Source organism: Lithobates pipiens, unplaced genomic scaffold, assembly GCF_037356315.1.
Source record: "Lithobates pipiens isolate NorthernLeopardFrog02 unplaced genomic scaffold, aLitPip1_a1.2 Scaffold_19, whole genome shotgun sequence".
Lineage (NCBI taxonomy): Eukaryota > Metazoa > Chordata > Amphibia > Anura > Ranidae > Lithobates > Lithobates pipiens.
In genome coordinates this window covers 505,584,391-505,600,090 of record NW_027507764.1, presented here as the reverse complement: position 1 = coordinate 505,600,090, position 15,700 = coordinate 505,584,391, and the positions used below count along the sequence as shown (strand labels likewise).

Genomic DNA, 15,700 nt, shown 5'->3' with positions numbered 1-15,700 from the left:
CAAAGAACGAAAAGTTAGAAAGCACTCAAGGCCAGCTTTATTTCTCAACCCATCTGCAGAAAAGTCAAGGATACTAGGTTGAGAATCCGACCTAGATATTCCAGGTAGTCGAATGCGGTGACCATACTTTGGTCTAAGCAGGCTATGACTGGTCTATCAAGAACAGATAGACTAGGTAAACCATAATCGTTATACCTTGGGCCCTCAATCTGGCTAGAAGAGGAGCCAGAACCTTTGTAGTCTAGGTGCAGCAGCTAGATCAGAAAGCAGAGCTACATACTGAAAATTAAGATTTTCCACTTTGAAAGTAGATATTACTAGTGAGCAAGGAAATAGGCATATGGAGATATGTATCTTTGATGCCGATTGAAGTTCTCCTCCTTGTAGGATAGAGATAACAGATTGCATTGACTTCATGCAAAAAAATAGAGATTATATTCAGGAATTGAATTTTAGATTTTTGAGATCCAGAATGTCCATTTGGATTCAACCAAACCCCAACCTCTGCTCTTACATGGGGGCCATCATTAACACCTTTTGCCAAAAGATGGTCCAATGCTTGAGAGAAAGATTTATTTTTCTCTGGATCCTTAGGAAAATATGATCTTAGAAAATGAGGAGACGGAAACTCTTGGAACTGCAGTTTGTACCTTGGAGCTATAGAAGAAGTCCACCATTCATCTTGACACTCCTTCTGCCAGATCCATGAGAACTGCACAAGAATTCTCCCTATTGAGCAAGTGGGGGCACCTCCTCATAAGGAGGCTACAATATCTTGTATGCTTCCTCCCCCAAGACCTCTTTTGTCCCTGGGGTTAACCCTGAGGATTACCCTTTGAACCCGACAGCAGAAGCCATTGTGACTGCATGGAGGCTGTTGCCCCGGCATAGAAAAAGAAGCTTTGAAATAAAAATACATTTACTCCTTCACTTAAATGGCAAAAGGGGTATCTTACTTTTACTAGAAATTCTTTGGATATATTATCCAAAATATCCCCAGATAGCGGTTTCACAGCAAAAAGGAAGACTAGCCAGGAGCTTCTTGCATGACACTTAGCGAAGGGCGCAAGGCCTAAAAGGATACAATTTGTCATAGCAACTATTGCAAACATAAAGCTGCCTCCTGGACCTGTTGAGAAGGAGAACCTTGAACACCTGTTTAAGCTAGTCTTTCAACGATTAACCAATTACTGTCACCACAGACTGAGACACTCAACCTGCCAGAGAAAAGTGTTGTTTTTATAATAGGAAGTCCAACCTTTTATCTATTGGATCCCCAAGTAGTTGAGTATTGGGCCGAATCTCCCACATTTGACACCTCATAAGAGGAGTCATCAGCATCACCACGGTCCGGGAATTCGTCTTCTCCTGCCTTTAGTTCCTCAGTCTGAGGGTCCTAGGAAAATGGAAGAGAACCTGTTGCATCTTGACCACACTGGAATGTGATTAAAAGTCACTAAACTTTTTTTATTTTTAAACCTACCATGGCTGAAGGAAAAAAAAAAAAAAGAGTAAAATGAACAGGGGCTGCAGTGTTGAAAACAGTTGAAAACATTTCATGGCCAAGATGCTCACTCTGACCAGCCACCCCCTCTCAGGGTAGGATGCCATTTGTAGAGTAGACTTTCCAGAGCTTGAGGGAGACCCTTTTAGCTTCCTTTTTGGGAATGTTTCAACCCCCCCTTCTGAACATAGCCCAATGCACAAAGCAGAGGTACTACCAGAAGAAATTGCATCCATTGCTTGGGCAATAGTCAGCCACTGCTATTAATGCTCAGCCTGATGCAATAGTAAATGTGTCAAAAGGAATGCCTGTGTCACCAAACCACTTTCATGCCTTGCAGCAATAACAATAGTGCTTTTAAAAAACACACTCTCCCGCGCTGGACGTTGTAGGAGGCCAACGACATGCTAAGCCCCGCCCCCTGTCGCCTACAGATCACCCCTCCTCTCTTTTTTTAAAAAAAGAGCTTTCCCGCACGAGGGCGGGCCTCTGATCCTATGGGATCATACAGTGAGGGGAAAAAACGGCAAAGAGGGAGCCTGGAAGCCCGTTGAGTAGGTCAGCTTGCCATTCAGGTTTTTTTGTTTGTTTTTAGTTTTTATCCTGACGGTTCTTCCTCGTGAAAAGGGGGAGAAAACAGCACAGGTGGGGGGTGTCTGGTGGGGAGGACCCCCCAGACTTACCAGAGGTCTGCTGCTGGGTTCTGTTAACAAACCTTAAGAGCTGGCTACCCTCAGGGAAACTCACAATCCTGGACCTGTAATAGCACCACCGCCAGTAACATTTTATGGCCTTAATAACAAAAGTACTGGATTCCGGGGTCCAGCTCTCTAAAAAGAGAAGCGTTTACAGGCAAAACCTTGTTTCTTCGGACATGAGGCCCGGGTACCATTCATTTCAGCCAAAAAGACACTTTGAATGGATCCGGCTGCATCGCTGGCCCCAGCAAGGATTGCTCCAGTGGAGCACAGCACATCTTCACTGGTGACCAACAACTTAGACACTAGCGAAAAAACAGATACTCCCAGTAGTGGGAGGCGTCATATAGTGAGGCAACTTCCTGTTCAGGGTGTCCCAGCGTCCAGCACCTGAAGGTATACTATAACCACATAGATGTACGATTAAAGAAATTATACCCCATGTAGCTTTAGCGGTGTTTCAAAGCATCTTCAAAACCCCCATAGAAATCTATGGCAAAACTTGCTTGAAGCACCTAACGCTTCCAAGAGGCTTTAATTCAGCTTTAGCTTCACTATGTGTTGGAGAAATTGCAGGCATAAGATATTCACACACACACAGTGCACCTGTCAAGCTTCAACAAAGCTACAAAAGAGCTTCACTGAAGCCTCACTGTAGCATCACCAAAGCGTCAAAAACGTATCCATAAAAACATGTTGAAGCGGTAGGCGCTTTAATGTGTGTTGAAGACAAAGCAAATGTAAATAAGCTCTTAATGTGGATGTAAACCTGGTTTGTGAAATTTGAGCTGGGCACATCAGTGTTTTGTTATCTCTCTTCAAAGAACTATGTCCCATAGCTGTCTCCTGCTCCATTCTTCTGTTATCAGCCTGATAACTCCTGACAAGTGCTCAGTAAAAATATTATAAAACCAGCCAGAGTTTTGTGTTGGGGAGGATGCTATAAATAGATTAGCAGAGCCCTACCTATGAGGAGAGGGGGTATGTGCCTTTCCTCCAATCAGCTGTCAATCAGATGTCTTGGCTGTATACCCAGGCTTCACTGCAGTGCTAACCAGGAGAAGAAAATCGCCTAACACAATCTGAACTTTCTAAACCATATACAGTGGTGTGAAAAAGTGTTTGCCCCCTTCCTCATTTCCTGTTCCTTTACATGTTTGTCACACTTAAGTGTTTCGGAACATCAAACCAATTTAAACAATAGTCAAGGACAACACAAGTAAACACAAAATGCAATTTGTAAATGAAGGTGTTTATTATTAAAGGTGAAAAAAAATCCAAACCATCATGGCCCTGTGTGAAAAAGTGATTGCCCCCTAAACCTAATAACTGGTTGGGCCACCCTTAGCAGCAACAACTGCAACCAAGCGTTTGCGATAACGTGCAATGAGGCTTTTACAGCGTCCTGGAGGAATTTTGGCCCACTCATCTTTGCAGAATTGTCCTAATTCAGTTACATTAGAGGGTTTTCGAGCATGAACGGCCTTTTTAAGGTCATACCACAACATCTCAATAGGATTCAGGTCAGGACTTTGGCTAGGCCACTCCAAAGTCTTCATTTTGTTTTTCTTCAGCCATTCGGTGGTGGACTTGCTGGTGTGATTAAGATCATTGTCCTGCTGCAGAACCCAAGTTCGTTTCAGCTTGAGTACACGAACAGATGGTCAGACATTCTCCTTCAGGATCTCTTGGTAGACAGCAGAATTCATAGTTCCTTTTATCACGGCAAGTCTTCCAGGTCCTGAAGCAGCAAAACAGCCCCAGACCATCACACTACCACCACCATATTTTACTGTTGGTATAATGTTCTTTTTATGAAATGCAGTGTTCCTTCTACGCCAGATATACTTGGACACACACCTTCCAAAGAGTTCCACTTTTGTCTCATCGGTCCACAGAATGTTGTCCCAAAAGTCTTGGGGATCATCAAGATGTGTTGTGGAGATATTGAGACGAGCTTTGATGTTCTTTTTGCTCAGCAGTGGTTTTCTCCTTGGAACTCTGCCATGCAGGCCATTTTTGCCCAGTCTTTTCCTGATGGTGGAGGCATGAACGCTGACCTTAACTGAGGCAAGTGAGGCCTGCAGTTCCTTGGACGTTGTTGTGGGGTCTTTTGTGACCTCTTGGATGAGTCGTCGCTGCGCTCTTGGGGTAATTTTGGGCGGGCGGCCACTCCTGGGAAGGTTCACCACTGTTCCATGTCTTCGCCATTTGTGGATAATGGCTCTCACTGTGGTTCGCTGGATTCCCAAAGCTTTGGAAATGGCTTTATAACCCTTTCCAGACTGATAGATCTCAATTACTTTCTTTCTCAATTGTTCCTGAATTTCTTTGGGTCTCGGCATGATGTGTAGCTTTTAAGGATCTTCTGGTGGACCTTACTGTGTCAAGCAGCTCCTATTTAAGTGATGCCTTGATTGTGAACAGGTGTGGCAATAATCAGGCCTGGGTGTGGCTATAGAAATTGAACTCAGGTGTGGACAACCACAGTTATAGTATGTTTTAACAAGGGGGGCAATCACTTTTTCACACAGGGCCATGATGGTTTTGATTTTTTTTCACCTTTAATAATAAACACCTTCATTTACAAATTGCATTTTGTGTTTACTTGTGTTGTCCTTGACTATTGTTTAAATTGGTTTGATGTTCCGAAACACTTAAGTGTGACAAACATGCAAAGGAACAGGAAATGAGGAAGGGGGCAAACACTTTTTCACACCACTGTATAAGGTTGAAGACAGCAGATATACATGTAAAACTTATGTAGGGAGATTAGTTTCATCCCTATGTATCATCTAAAGCTGTTCACGTCACTGGATAGAGGGGAGAGTTTACATCCACTTTAAGGTTAGGCTGACAATTACCTTTTGGGGTTATAAGGACTCTGCAATAGAAACATTTTTTGGAGAGTTCATACTCTGGACTCTGTAGAAGAAGCTCTCCATAGGATTAAATAGAGATCCCAGAGTGCATCCAATGATTCAGCAGAGAAGATCTGGACAAGCAACAGCAAATTCTAGCACTTACTGGGGCTGGGGACATAGGGATTAACAAAACACGTATTACTGCAGTAAAAGTTCATTTAAGTGGTTCTAAAGGTTTAAAATAGAACTATAGGCAAAACTTTTTTTTTCATTTTGAATAGAGCAAGGGAGAGTTATAACCTGTCAGATTTTTGTTTCCCCATCTGTCACATTAGGGTGATTTCTCCTCACTTCCTTACCTATAACCAAACAGGAAGGGAGAGGAAATCCCTACAAATTAATGGAATTCCTTGGGGACCACTAGGTCACCAGAACTAGTGTCTCTATTGAAAGATTTCACCTCTTTTACTTTTTTGGGGACAGCTCAAAATGTGGAATTTTCTTTTACTTTCAATTTCATAAAATGTTCATCTTTTGATAAGGGTAAATAGGACAAAAAGAGAGGGTGGATTTAATGGGGAACAGACCGCAACAAAACTGCCTGGCATTTCAATCCCTTCCTACTCTAACAAAAAGTAGAAAAAAAAAAGTTTTACCTTTAGTTATACTTTAAGTTTTTTTTTTTTTTCCTTCATGCATTCTCTACATTAAGGTAAAAAAACCTTCTGTGACCAGGATCCCTCCAGCCCCCTAAATACTTACCCGAGCATGATCTTGAACCAGCGCTGTGTCCAGGAACAGCAGCTCTCTCCTCTCTCTTTCCTCTCTTTCCACAGATCAGAGAGGCAGCAATGGGAGCCACTGGCTCCTGCTGCGGTCAATCAAATTCTGTGACGAGGGAGTGAGGGAATGGGGCTGAGCCCGTTCTATGGGCACAGGGCCCGTACAAGTACCCCCATAGGCAGCAGCTTCCTATAGGGGCACCCGCCGAAGTTAAAGAGCCAGGAGTGCCGGATGGGAGTTTCAGAAGAGGTTTGGCCTCCATCATTGCACAGAGCAGGTAAAACATATTTATTTTTAAGAAGATTTAGAATCACTAAGTTTGACAAAGTTGAGGAGACAGTAAGCATTACTTATATTTTGGGGTTGCAGCACATTTCCCAACTCGCTCTGGCTGCCCTGTGGTAGCTGTGACCTGCCACTGGCTTACAAGAACAAGCAGTGCCATTCCCTATCAACAGAGAGGTAGAAATTAATGCTGCAATTTATACAACTGAAGATTTGTCGTCCCATGAGACTTTTCCGCATTACTATCTGAGCACAAGATTCTAATAATGTCACACAGAGCGTGATGTGAAGCCAAGAAGCTATGAAAAGGAAGTTAGCTTTATATATAGCACAAATTCCCTCTTTCCTCCTCATCAGCTGTCAGCAATTATTGCAGAGGAAAAGCAATTAATTGATTAAAAGAACTCAAACATTACAAGAACAATTTTCAACAGTATTAGGAAAATGTTACGTTTAATTTGGCATGTTTTTCTCTTTGCGCTGGAAGGGTATCAACCACTCCAAATGCTAATGCAGAAATATAACCCCCTTTTTTTAATACCAAAAAATAAACCACAAATTAATTCCATACATTCTTTGCTAGAAACGAGAACAATGAAAGCTAATGTTTTCCATCTCAACGCAACATGTGAATCTCATACAGAACATTTCATTGCAGATGTAACTTCTCTTTCCTGTTCAATGTTTGTTAATTTGTTGCAGGTCATCCGAGGGTAGGAGGTGTTAAAAGGCAGCAGAACTGCTACTCATAATGCAAATTACAGTGTGGGAAGAGAGCTTGTTAATCAGAGACAGAACTGGAAACACTGAGATTAGCTGTGTGATACTACAAATATATTGAGTACCCTTTTTTCTCTTATATTCACTGACTGACAAAGCTCCTCTCTTAGCCATTGGGTTGTTATGCTCACCACTAGGATAATACTAGGTATTACTTGTTATGTAACACTCAGAACTCTTCAGTTCCGCCCAGGGGGCGGTCCCTTGGGTAACAACCCTCCAGCCTGCAATACAGTCATCAGCTTTATTTTGCCTAGTGAAAGAGAAGGACCCATCGGTCTGTACTTTTTTCTGCAGAAGCGTGACTTTTTGCGCAAGATGATTGATCCTGTGATCTGCTATCAACAGCCAGCTGGGTGAAAGGCTGGATACCCTTACCCTTGTAGTCTCCCAAGTCCGGCCAGCGAGCGTGTGCAGGCCACAGCTACGCGCTAGGCAGGCCACGACGAAACCTCAGCTCCAGAGGTGATCATGAGCTTTTATGCACTGGAGCACACATATGACAGGGCTACTGATGTCTGCGTCACAGTGTGCTAGGCCAAAAGCCACCCTGTACTGATCAGTGAGTGGGTCTGTGATGGAATGTCTCCCAGCTCTGCAGGACTGGTAAGTACAGCTCTCCCTGTCTTGGTGGGGCAGAGCAGCTGGGCATTCCCTGGGAGGTCGAGTCGGGGGTCCCTCACCTCCCTGTCTTCTCTCCCTATCCCTTTCCCCCTCCCCCCTCCCTGGGGGGATGCTGCTGAGCGGTGTGTGTGTGTGTGTGTCTGTGCAGGGGCTCTCCAGGGGTGCTCTCATCGGGGGGGGAGATTGGGAGTTGGCGCTGGCTGGCTGAGTCCTGGGTCCTGTTTTTCATGTCCCTGGAGATGACTGAGGCTATGCTGGTGTCAATGGGTCTGCGATCTGATTTCCACAGGATACAAGATAGAGTTTCTCTCTTGGCCGCCAAACAGATTCTTCCCCTCCAGCATATCTGTATCCCCGGCTAATCAGGAGGCCCTCTTGGGGGCAGTAAGGGACCTGCTGAGTCGCGGCTGGTTGTACCGGTTCCAGAATCGAAACGCTTCCAGGGATTCTACTCCAATCTGTTTGTAGTTCCCAAGAAGGAAGGGATACATCCAATCTTGGACCTAAAAGCCCTCAATCACTTTGTGAAAGTGCAGAGGTTCAGAATGGAATCAGTTCGCTCAGTAATTGCTGCACTCCTTCAAGCTCGCTGGCATCCTTAGACATCCATAATGCGTACCTATACATACCAATATGCCTTCGGCATCAAAAGCTTCTGCGATTTGCAGTCGGGGAAGCCCACTACCAGTTTGTGGCTCTTCCTTTTGGTCTGGCATCAGCCCCCCCGAGTCTTTACCAAGGTATTGGCTTCAGTTTTAGCGTTGCTGCGGCAACGTGGGATCGCGGTCGTGGGATACCTAGACGATCTCCTCCTGAGGGCATCTTCCGCCTCAGAATTAGAGGAGGATGTGGCGATCACCATACAGACCCTGCAAAAATTTGGGTGGCTGTTGAACCTACAGAAGCCAGTGATTGTACCGACCCAGCGTCTGGAGTACCTGGGCTTGCTGCTGGACTCCAGGGAAGCAAGAGTTTTTCTCCCTTCAGACAAACTGCAGACTCTCAGATCCGCAGTAAAACTGCTGATGAACCGAAAGTGGTCATCGCTCCGCTTCTGCATGCAAGTCCTGGGACTCATGGTAGCCTCCTTCGAGGCAGTACCATATGCCCAGTTCCACACCAGAGTCCTGCAGAAGGAGATTTTGACAAGATGGGACAAATCTCAGTTGTCCCTGGATCGAGAGATCCAGGTGAGCCAGTCAGATTCCCTGAACTGGTTGCTGAGGTCCCCCCGTGATTCCGAACGGGAAGTCGTTCCTACCTCTGAAGTGGACCGTGATCACAACAGACGCCAGCCTATCTGGCTGGGGTGGAGTGATGGGAATTCAGTCGGCTCAGGGCCTCTGGTTGACGGAAGAATCCAAGTTGCCGATCAATCTGCTCGCGCTAACAGCGATCAGGCTGTGTCTCTCCACATGGTCGATGAGACTACAGGGGCGTCCGATCAGGATCCAGTCAGACAATGCCACGGCTGTGGCATACGTCAATCACAAAGGAGGAACAAGAAGCTCAGCCGCCGCACTGAAGCACGCTCCCATACTTCAGTGGGCAGAGCAACACGTACCGGCCCTGTCGGCCATTTACATCCCGGGTAGCGGAGAACTGGCAGGCGGACTATCTAAGTCGCCAGATGCTGGACCCAGGAGAATGGGTGTTGAATCCGGAGGTATTCAGGCTACTGTGCCTGAGGTGGGGCAAACCAGACGTGTATCTTCTGGCCTCCCGTCTCAATCGGAAGGTGCAGAGATCCGTGAGACGCGCTGGTGGCTCCGTAGGATCAGTACCAGCTGATCTACGCTTTTCCTCCACTGAAACTGTTACCACGTCTGCTCCACAGAGTGGAAGCCAAGGGGATCCCAGTGATTCTGGTCACCCCAGATTGGCCTCAGCGACTTTGGTATGCAGATCTAGTACGCCTGGTGGCAGACACCCCTTGGCGACTGCCGTTACGAGAGGATCTTCTGTCTCAGGGTCCGATTCCCCATCCTGCTTTACTATCGCTGGCTTTAAAACGGCATGGCTATTGAGAGCCAGGTGTTGAGGAACCGGGGTCTGTCAGACACTGTGATCCCAACTATGTTGAGGGCACGGAAATCTTCTTCTCGGAAGATAGATCATCGTACCTGAAAGGCTTACATCTCCATGTGTGAGGAGAAAGGATGGCATCCACACTCCTTTTCTATATCAGGATCCTGCTGTTTCTTGAGCAAGTAGACCAGAAACTGGTGTTAAGCACCATTAAGGGGCAAATATCAGCCTTGGCCTTTGTTCAGGGGGTGCAACATGTAGTCCCTCCGGTGCGTCCACCGTTACCCCTGAGGGATCTGAACCTGGTGTTACTGGCGCTAAAAAAACACTATTTGAAAATATCAGGGAGATTCCTGTTGACTCTTTCCCAGAAAGTGGTCTTTCTAGTGGCCATCACATCGGCCAGGAGGGTTTCGGAACTGGCGGCCTTGTCCTGCAACTCGCCTTATCTGGTTATCCACAAGGATAAGGTGATGTTGCGGCCGCAACCGTATTTTCTGCCGAAGGTGGTCTCGGCTTTTCATATCAATGAGGACATTGTGTTACCATCCCTTTCCTAAGCTGAAACTCCCTAAGGAAGTGGCCCTTCATGCTTTGGACGTGGTTCGGGCTCTGAAGGTGCATTTGTCTGCCACAGCTCCCTTTCGGAAGTCAGACTTGCTGTTTGTTTCGGTGGCTGGTCCAAAGAAAGGCATGGCAGTCTCGTCGGCCATCATTTCCAGGTGGATCAGACAGATTGTAGTGCAAGCCTACGCCTTGAAGGGACAGGTGTCCCCCTTTCCAGTCACGGCCCAGTCCACAAGCGCAATCGGAACGTCTTGGGCCTTCCGACACCAAGCGTCTGTTGCTCAGGTGTGTAAAGCGATGACCTGGTTGTCTGTCCACATGTTTACCAAGTTCTACAAGGTAGACATCAGTGGCTTTTTTGGCCGCAAAGTTTGCGGGCAGCAGTATTGTTGCAATTGAATATGCAATATATTTAATTTTTTCCTAGTTTTTCGATAAAAACGCAGTACCATTAAGATAATTCGCTGTTGCATTACATTCCGCAGTTTTTGGTGCGGTTGTGGGTAGTCACTCCTGTTGAAGGCACCCTGGTTTTGTGGTGGATTTCTCCATGCACGTTTTTTGTGAGTAAAGTTTCACCAATCCCCACTTGCCATGGTGGATGAAGTTTCTATGCCGTTTACCCACCCCTCGTTTGCCACTGCTTGGGGATGTCCCAATGGCTAAGAGAGGAGCTGTGTCGGTCGGTGAATATAAGAGAAAATGGGATTTTATGTGCTCACCATAAAATCCTTTTCTCTGTAATTCACCAACTGACAGAGCACCCGCCCCTCCTTTTTCTCTTTACGTTATACTGCTTGTTGACGTACTGATGACTGGATGGCAGGCTGGAGGGTTGTTGCCCAAGGGACCGCCCCCTGGGTGAAACTGAAGAGTGTTACCTAACAAGTAATGCCTAGTATTCTCCTAGTGGTGACCATAACAACCCAATGGCTAAGAAAGGAGCTGTGTCGGTCGGAGAATTACAGAGAAAAGGATTTTACGGTGAGCACAAAATTTTTGCTCAAAAGACTGTAATCTTTCTCCAGTCTGCTACAGGACTATCCAACACACAGTGCACCCACAATCCAGTGTAAATATAGATGTTTTTATCTATCACCAAGAGCATCTAACCCTCCTTGGAAAAACTCTGATCTCCCTATCCTGCTACAGGCCTGTCCAACAAACTGCAAATATGCCTGTAACACTGTTAAAATAGACAGTAATTTTCAGCAATCAGTAGCACCCAACTCTCCCTGCAAACAGTCTTCTCCAATCACAAATGACAAGGTTTGGGACCAACTTATAGTTGACCCCAATCTCATCCCTAGCAACAAGCTATCGATTACTCAACCACATTATGCTTTGCAATAAAGTCAGAGAGGTAATAAATACTGCATACCTACCTTAAAAGTTACAGTGAGCTTTGTGCAGTAAAAACCTATGGAGACAACTGGATCTTTGGACAGCTGAGATTTTGTTCCTTGGAATGCATTTCCATCTTCTGATCCCATGTAGCCACCTTCTCCATCATCATCATTACCGGAACTTACAATAGCAGGAACAAAAGACCAGGCCCATGACACCCAACCCTGCTGTTCATCATCATCTTGCATAGAGTACAGCTCTTGAGCTGGATACTGTACTCCTGCTACCAGCTCTTCCTCTGTTCCTGTAAAATATATACAATGAACCATTTACAACATGTGCTGTGTGCACAAACTACATCCTCATATACATGTTATAAAATGCATGGGTTTAAATGAATGGCATGTTCTAATTCATTCCTACAAGGATTTGACTTTCTCCCTTACTCCCTTGCAATGAAGGTGCAAAGCCTTTGTCCTTCCAGCACCTCTGCCATTCAAAGCAGCCAGGCTCCCTGCTTAGGAGCAGAAGTAATGGCTTAAATAAACAAAAGTTTACAGTAAATCCTTGCATCCTCACTGATAATAAACATGCTGAATATTATTTGCAATAAACTTTTTTTTTCCTTAATTTTTTTTGGGGTGACCACATGATCACACTGCTCCGTGTGCCGTGTCTCAGTGAAAGGCTCAATAACAGAGCCATAGGCTCAATTCAAACGATTTCCAGTGGGACTTTGGAGCGCGATTTTGATCTGTCTTTACATTCTATGGATCAAAGCCCCATTGAAAGTCGAACCAAAGTCATGCATGCACCTTTTCAAAGTCGCACTGATTTGAACAGGCACCACTGAAAAAGAAAGGGGTGCGATTTCTCATGAGACTTTGATGTCCAAAGTTGCATGACAAATCGCACAAGTGTGAATTGAGCTTTATTCAATAAGCCATGATGTCACCCACTGTCTTCCAACACAGCTGTGGGGTGGGGAGTGTTCATCTACCAGCGACAGGAAGTCTTCTCATAAAAGACAGCAGGCAGGGCTGTGTGATCTGTGTGATGATACTACCGTAAACCTATATTTTATTATATATATATATATATATATATATATATATATATATATATATATATATACACACACACACACACATACACACACATACACACACACGCTATATATAAGTGTCCCCCTTTGTTCAGGAATAAAAGATGAATGGTAGGACCTCTGTTGACAATTATTAGGTCTAAGGCTAGTGTGAAGAACTTTCAGCTTCCTGGCTGCTTGAGTTGTATGAACACTTGAAAAGCACACTAAAAAATAATTCAGATGATGTGCCACAGGGCAATATTACATGGATCAAACCCCTTGCTTGATACTACTCCCAATGCAGACATTCCTTTTAGTTTAGTAATATTAGGCCTGACCTTCTCTGATTCCATATTATTTAAACTGTCAAATGTTATCTGATGAAATATATATTATTCCTAATGCCCAGTACACACGGGCGGACTGTATGGCCTACTTAGTCCGCCGAAACACATTTCAGCGGACAGTCCGCTCGTGTGTGGGCTTCAGCGGACTTTTTCAGCATGCAGTATGGCAGACTAAGTATTTCGGAATGTTCGAAATACTGTCCGTCGTACTCGCATTTCGGCGGACAATCCGCCCGTGTGTATGCCAGTCCGCCGTACTTTTGAAATGAGCGGACTTTTCCCGCCCGGAGAAAAGTCCGCTCATTTCGAGCGGGTATCCAGGTAGGCGGGGACCGCGAGGGAGACGTCGCTGGCCCCGCCGCCTGGTATGGACTTAAAGGGGAACCCAAACGCCGAAAAAAAATCGGCGTGGGGGTCCCCCCCAAGTCCACAACAGACCCTTGTCCGAGCACGCTACCCGGCTGGCCAGGAAAGGGGGGCGAGCGAGCGCCCCCCCCCCTCCTGAGCCATACCAGGCAGCGTGCCCTCAACATGGGGGGATGCCTTGGGAAAGGGGGGCCGTGCGGCCCCCCACCCCAAAGCACCTTGTCCCCATGTTGATGAGGACAAGGGCCTCTTCCCGACAACCCTGGCCGTTGGTTGTCGGGGTCTGCGGGCGGGGGGCTTATCGGAATCCGGGAGCCCCCTTTAATAAGGGGGCCCCCGGATACCGGCCCCCCACCCTATGTGAATGAGTATGGGGTACAATGTACCCCTACCCATTCACCTGTAAAATAAAAGTACAAAAAAAAAACACAACACACGAGATAAAATACTTTATTGCACAGCTCCGGGGGTCTTCCGTCTTCGGGGGTCTTCTTGTAGCTCTTTTGCTAGCGGAGGAGTCCAGCTTTCTTCCTCGCCGCCGGCCTCTTCTCCCGACTTCGGGGGTCTTGTCCCCCTCTTCGGTTCTTCTGCCGGGCCACCGCGCCTTCTTATAGCTCTTTTACAGGCAGTGGCCCGGTCTTCTGTCACCGCCGCCGCCGCCTTCCGTTCTTCTTCTTCTTCTTCTTCTCCAGGAGATGTTGCCTCGACGATCTCTCTGGCCGGAATGCCAGGGACGCACTGCGCGGCCACTTATATAGGGACAAGGGGCGGTGTCACATGGCTTTATGTCACATGGGTTGGTGTCACATGGTGACCCCGCCCCCTTACGATGTCATAGTCCCCATGTGACCAACCCATGTGACATAAAGCCATGTGACACCGCCCCTTGTCCCTATATAAGTGGCCGCGCAGTGCGTCCCTGGCATTCCGGCCGGAGAGATCGTCGAGGCAACATCTCCTGGAGAAGAAGAAGAAGAAGAATTAGAAGAAGAATGGAAGGCAGCGGCGACAGAAGACCGGGCCACCGCCTGTAAAAGAGCTATAAGAAGGCGCGGTGGCCCGGCAGAAGAACCGAAGAGGGGGACAAGACCCCCGAAGTCGGGAAAAGAGGCCGGCGGCGAGGAAGAAAGCCGGACTCCTCCGCTAGCAAAAGAGCTACAAGAAGATAGCGGAGGAGTCCGGCGAGAAGACCCCCGAAGACTGAAGACCCCCGGAGCTGTGCAATAAAGTATTTTATCTTGTGTGTTGTGTTTTTTTTGGTACTTTTATTTTACAGGTGAATGGGTAGGGGTACATTGTACCCCATACTCATTCACATAGGGTGGGGGGCCGGTATCCTCATCAACATGGGGACAAGGTGCTTTGGGGTGGGGGGCCGCGCGCCCCCCCTTCCCCAAGGCACCCCCCCATGTTGAGGGCACGCGGCCTGGTACGGTTTAGGAGGGGGGACGCTTGCTCGCCCCCCTTTCCTGGCCGGCCGGGTAGCGTGCTCGGACAAGGGTCTGTTGTGGACTTGGGGGGACCCCCACGCCGATTTTTTTCGGCGTTGGGGTTCCCCTTTAAGTTCATACCAGGCGGCGGGGTCAGCGATGTCTCCTTCGCGGGCCCCGCCTACCTGGAGACGCGCTCGAAATGAGCGGACTTTCCTCCGTGTGTGTGGGCGAGTCCGTTCATTTCAAAAGTAGGGCGGATAGTATGGCGGACTTAGTACGCCGTATTAGTCCGCTCAAAAAGTGGTGTGTGCGGTCAAGTCCGTTCATTCGAAAGTATGACGGACTGTCCGTCGGATTGTCTGACGGACTAAGTTGGCCAGACAGTCCGCCCGTGTGTACGCGGCTTAAGAATTAGGGCAATACAAATCATGAATGACAATTCATTGGTATAACTTCAGAGTAAACAAATCAAGGCTTCTACATCATTTACAACTGCCTGAGTTCACAATCTCTGGTTGCTGAAGTAATACAGATAAGAAGTCACACAATACACCAGTCGCAGTTTCCTCTCTGTGCAAGTGCATTTTTGTGGTGGGTTGCATTTTAAGCAAGTTATAAAGCGTGTTTGGATAAAAGAACATCAAAGATGCAGCACACATCTTTTTTTTTTTCCACACACGCACACACAAAAAGAGGCACTGGTATGAATGGGGCCTAGCTCCAGCCAGTGCTTTTTATTATTTTATTTTTTTTTACAAAGTGGGAATCGGAGACTGTCAAGTTTCATTACAATCAATACTGATCAAAGAAAAAAAATGGGAATTTTAAAACGGCTTACCTGTAAAATCCTTTTCTTGGAGTACATCATAGGACACAGAGTATCAAGTAATTACTTGGTGGGTTATAGGCCTACCTTCAGGTGTTGACACTGGTATAACCAATACGGGAAGTTGACTCCCCTATATAACCCCTCCTCTTTCAAGGAGC

General features: G+C 46.6%; 1 protein-coding gene across 3 annotated transcripts in view; it reads right to left on the bottom strand.

Moving 5' to 3' along the window:
* Window positions 1-15,700, bottom strand: part of VPS13B (vacuolar protein sorting 13 homolog B) — a 1,337,220-nt gene that overhangs the window by 1,158,574 nt on the left and 162,946 nt on the right. For 2 of the 3 annotated variants that reach the window (XM_077493096.1, XM_077493095.1), the window contains exon 8: window positions 11,519-11,784. In XM_077493096.1, the coding sequence (XP_077349222.1) occupies window positions 11,519-11,784 (266 nt within the window). Of the gene's footprint in view, window positions 1-1,258; window positions 1,386-11,518; window positions 11,785-15,700 lie in introns of those variants that run through there. The other variant, XM_077493097.1, reaches the window with a different exon arrangement.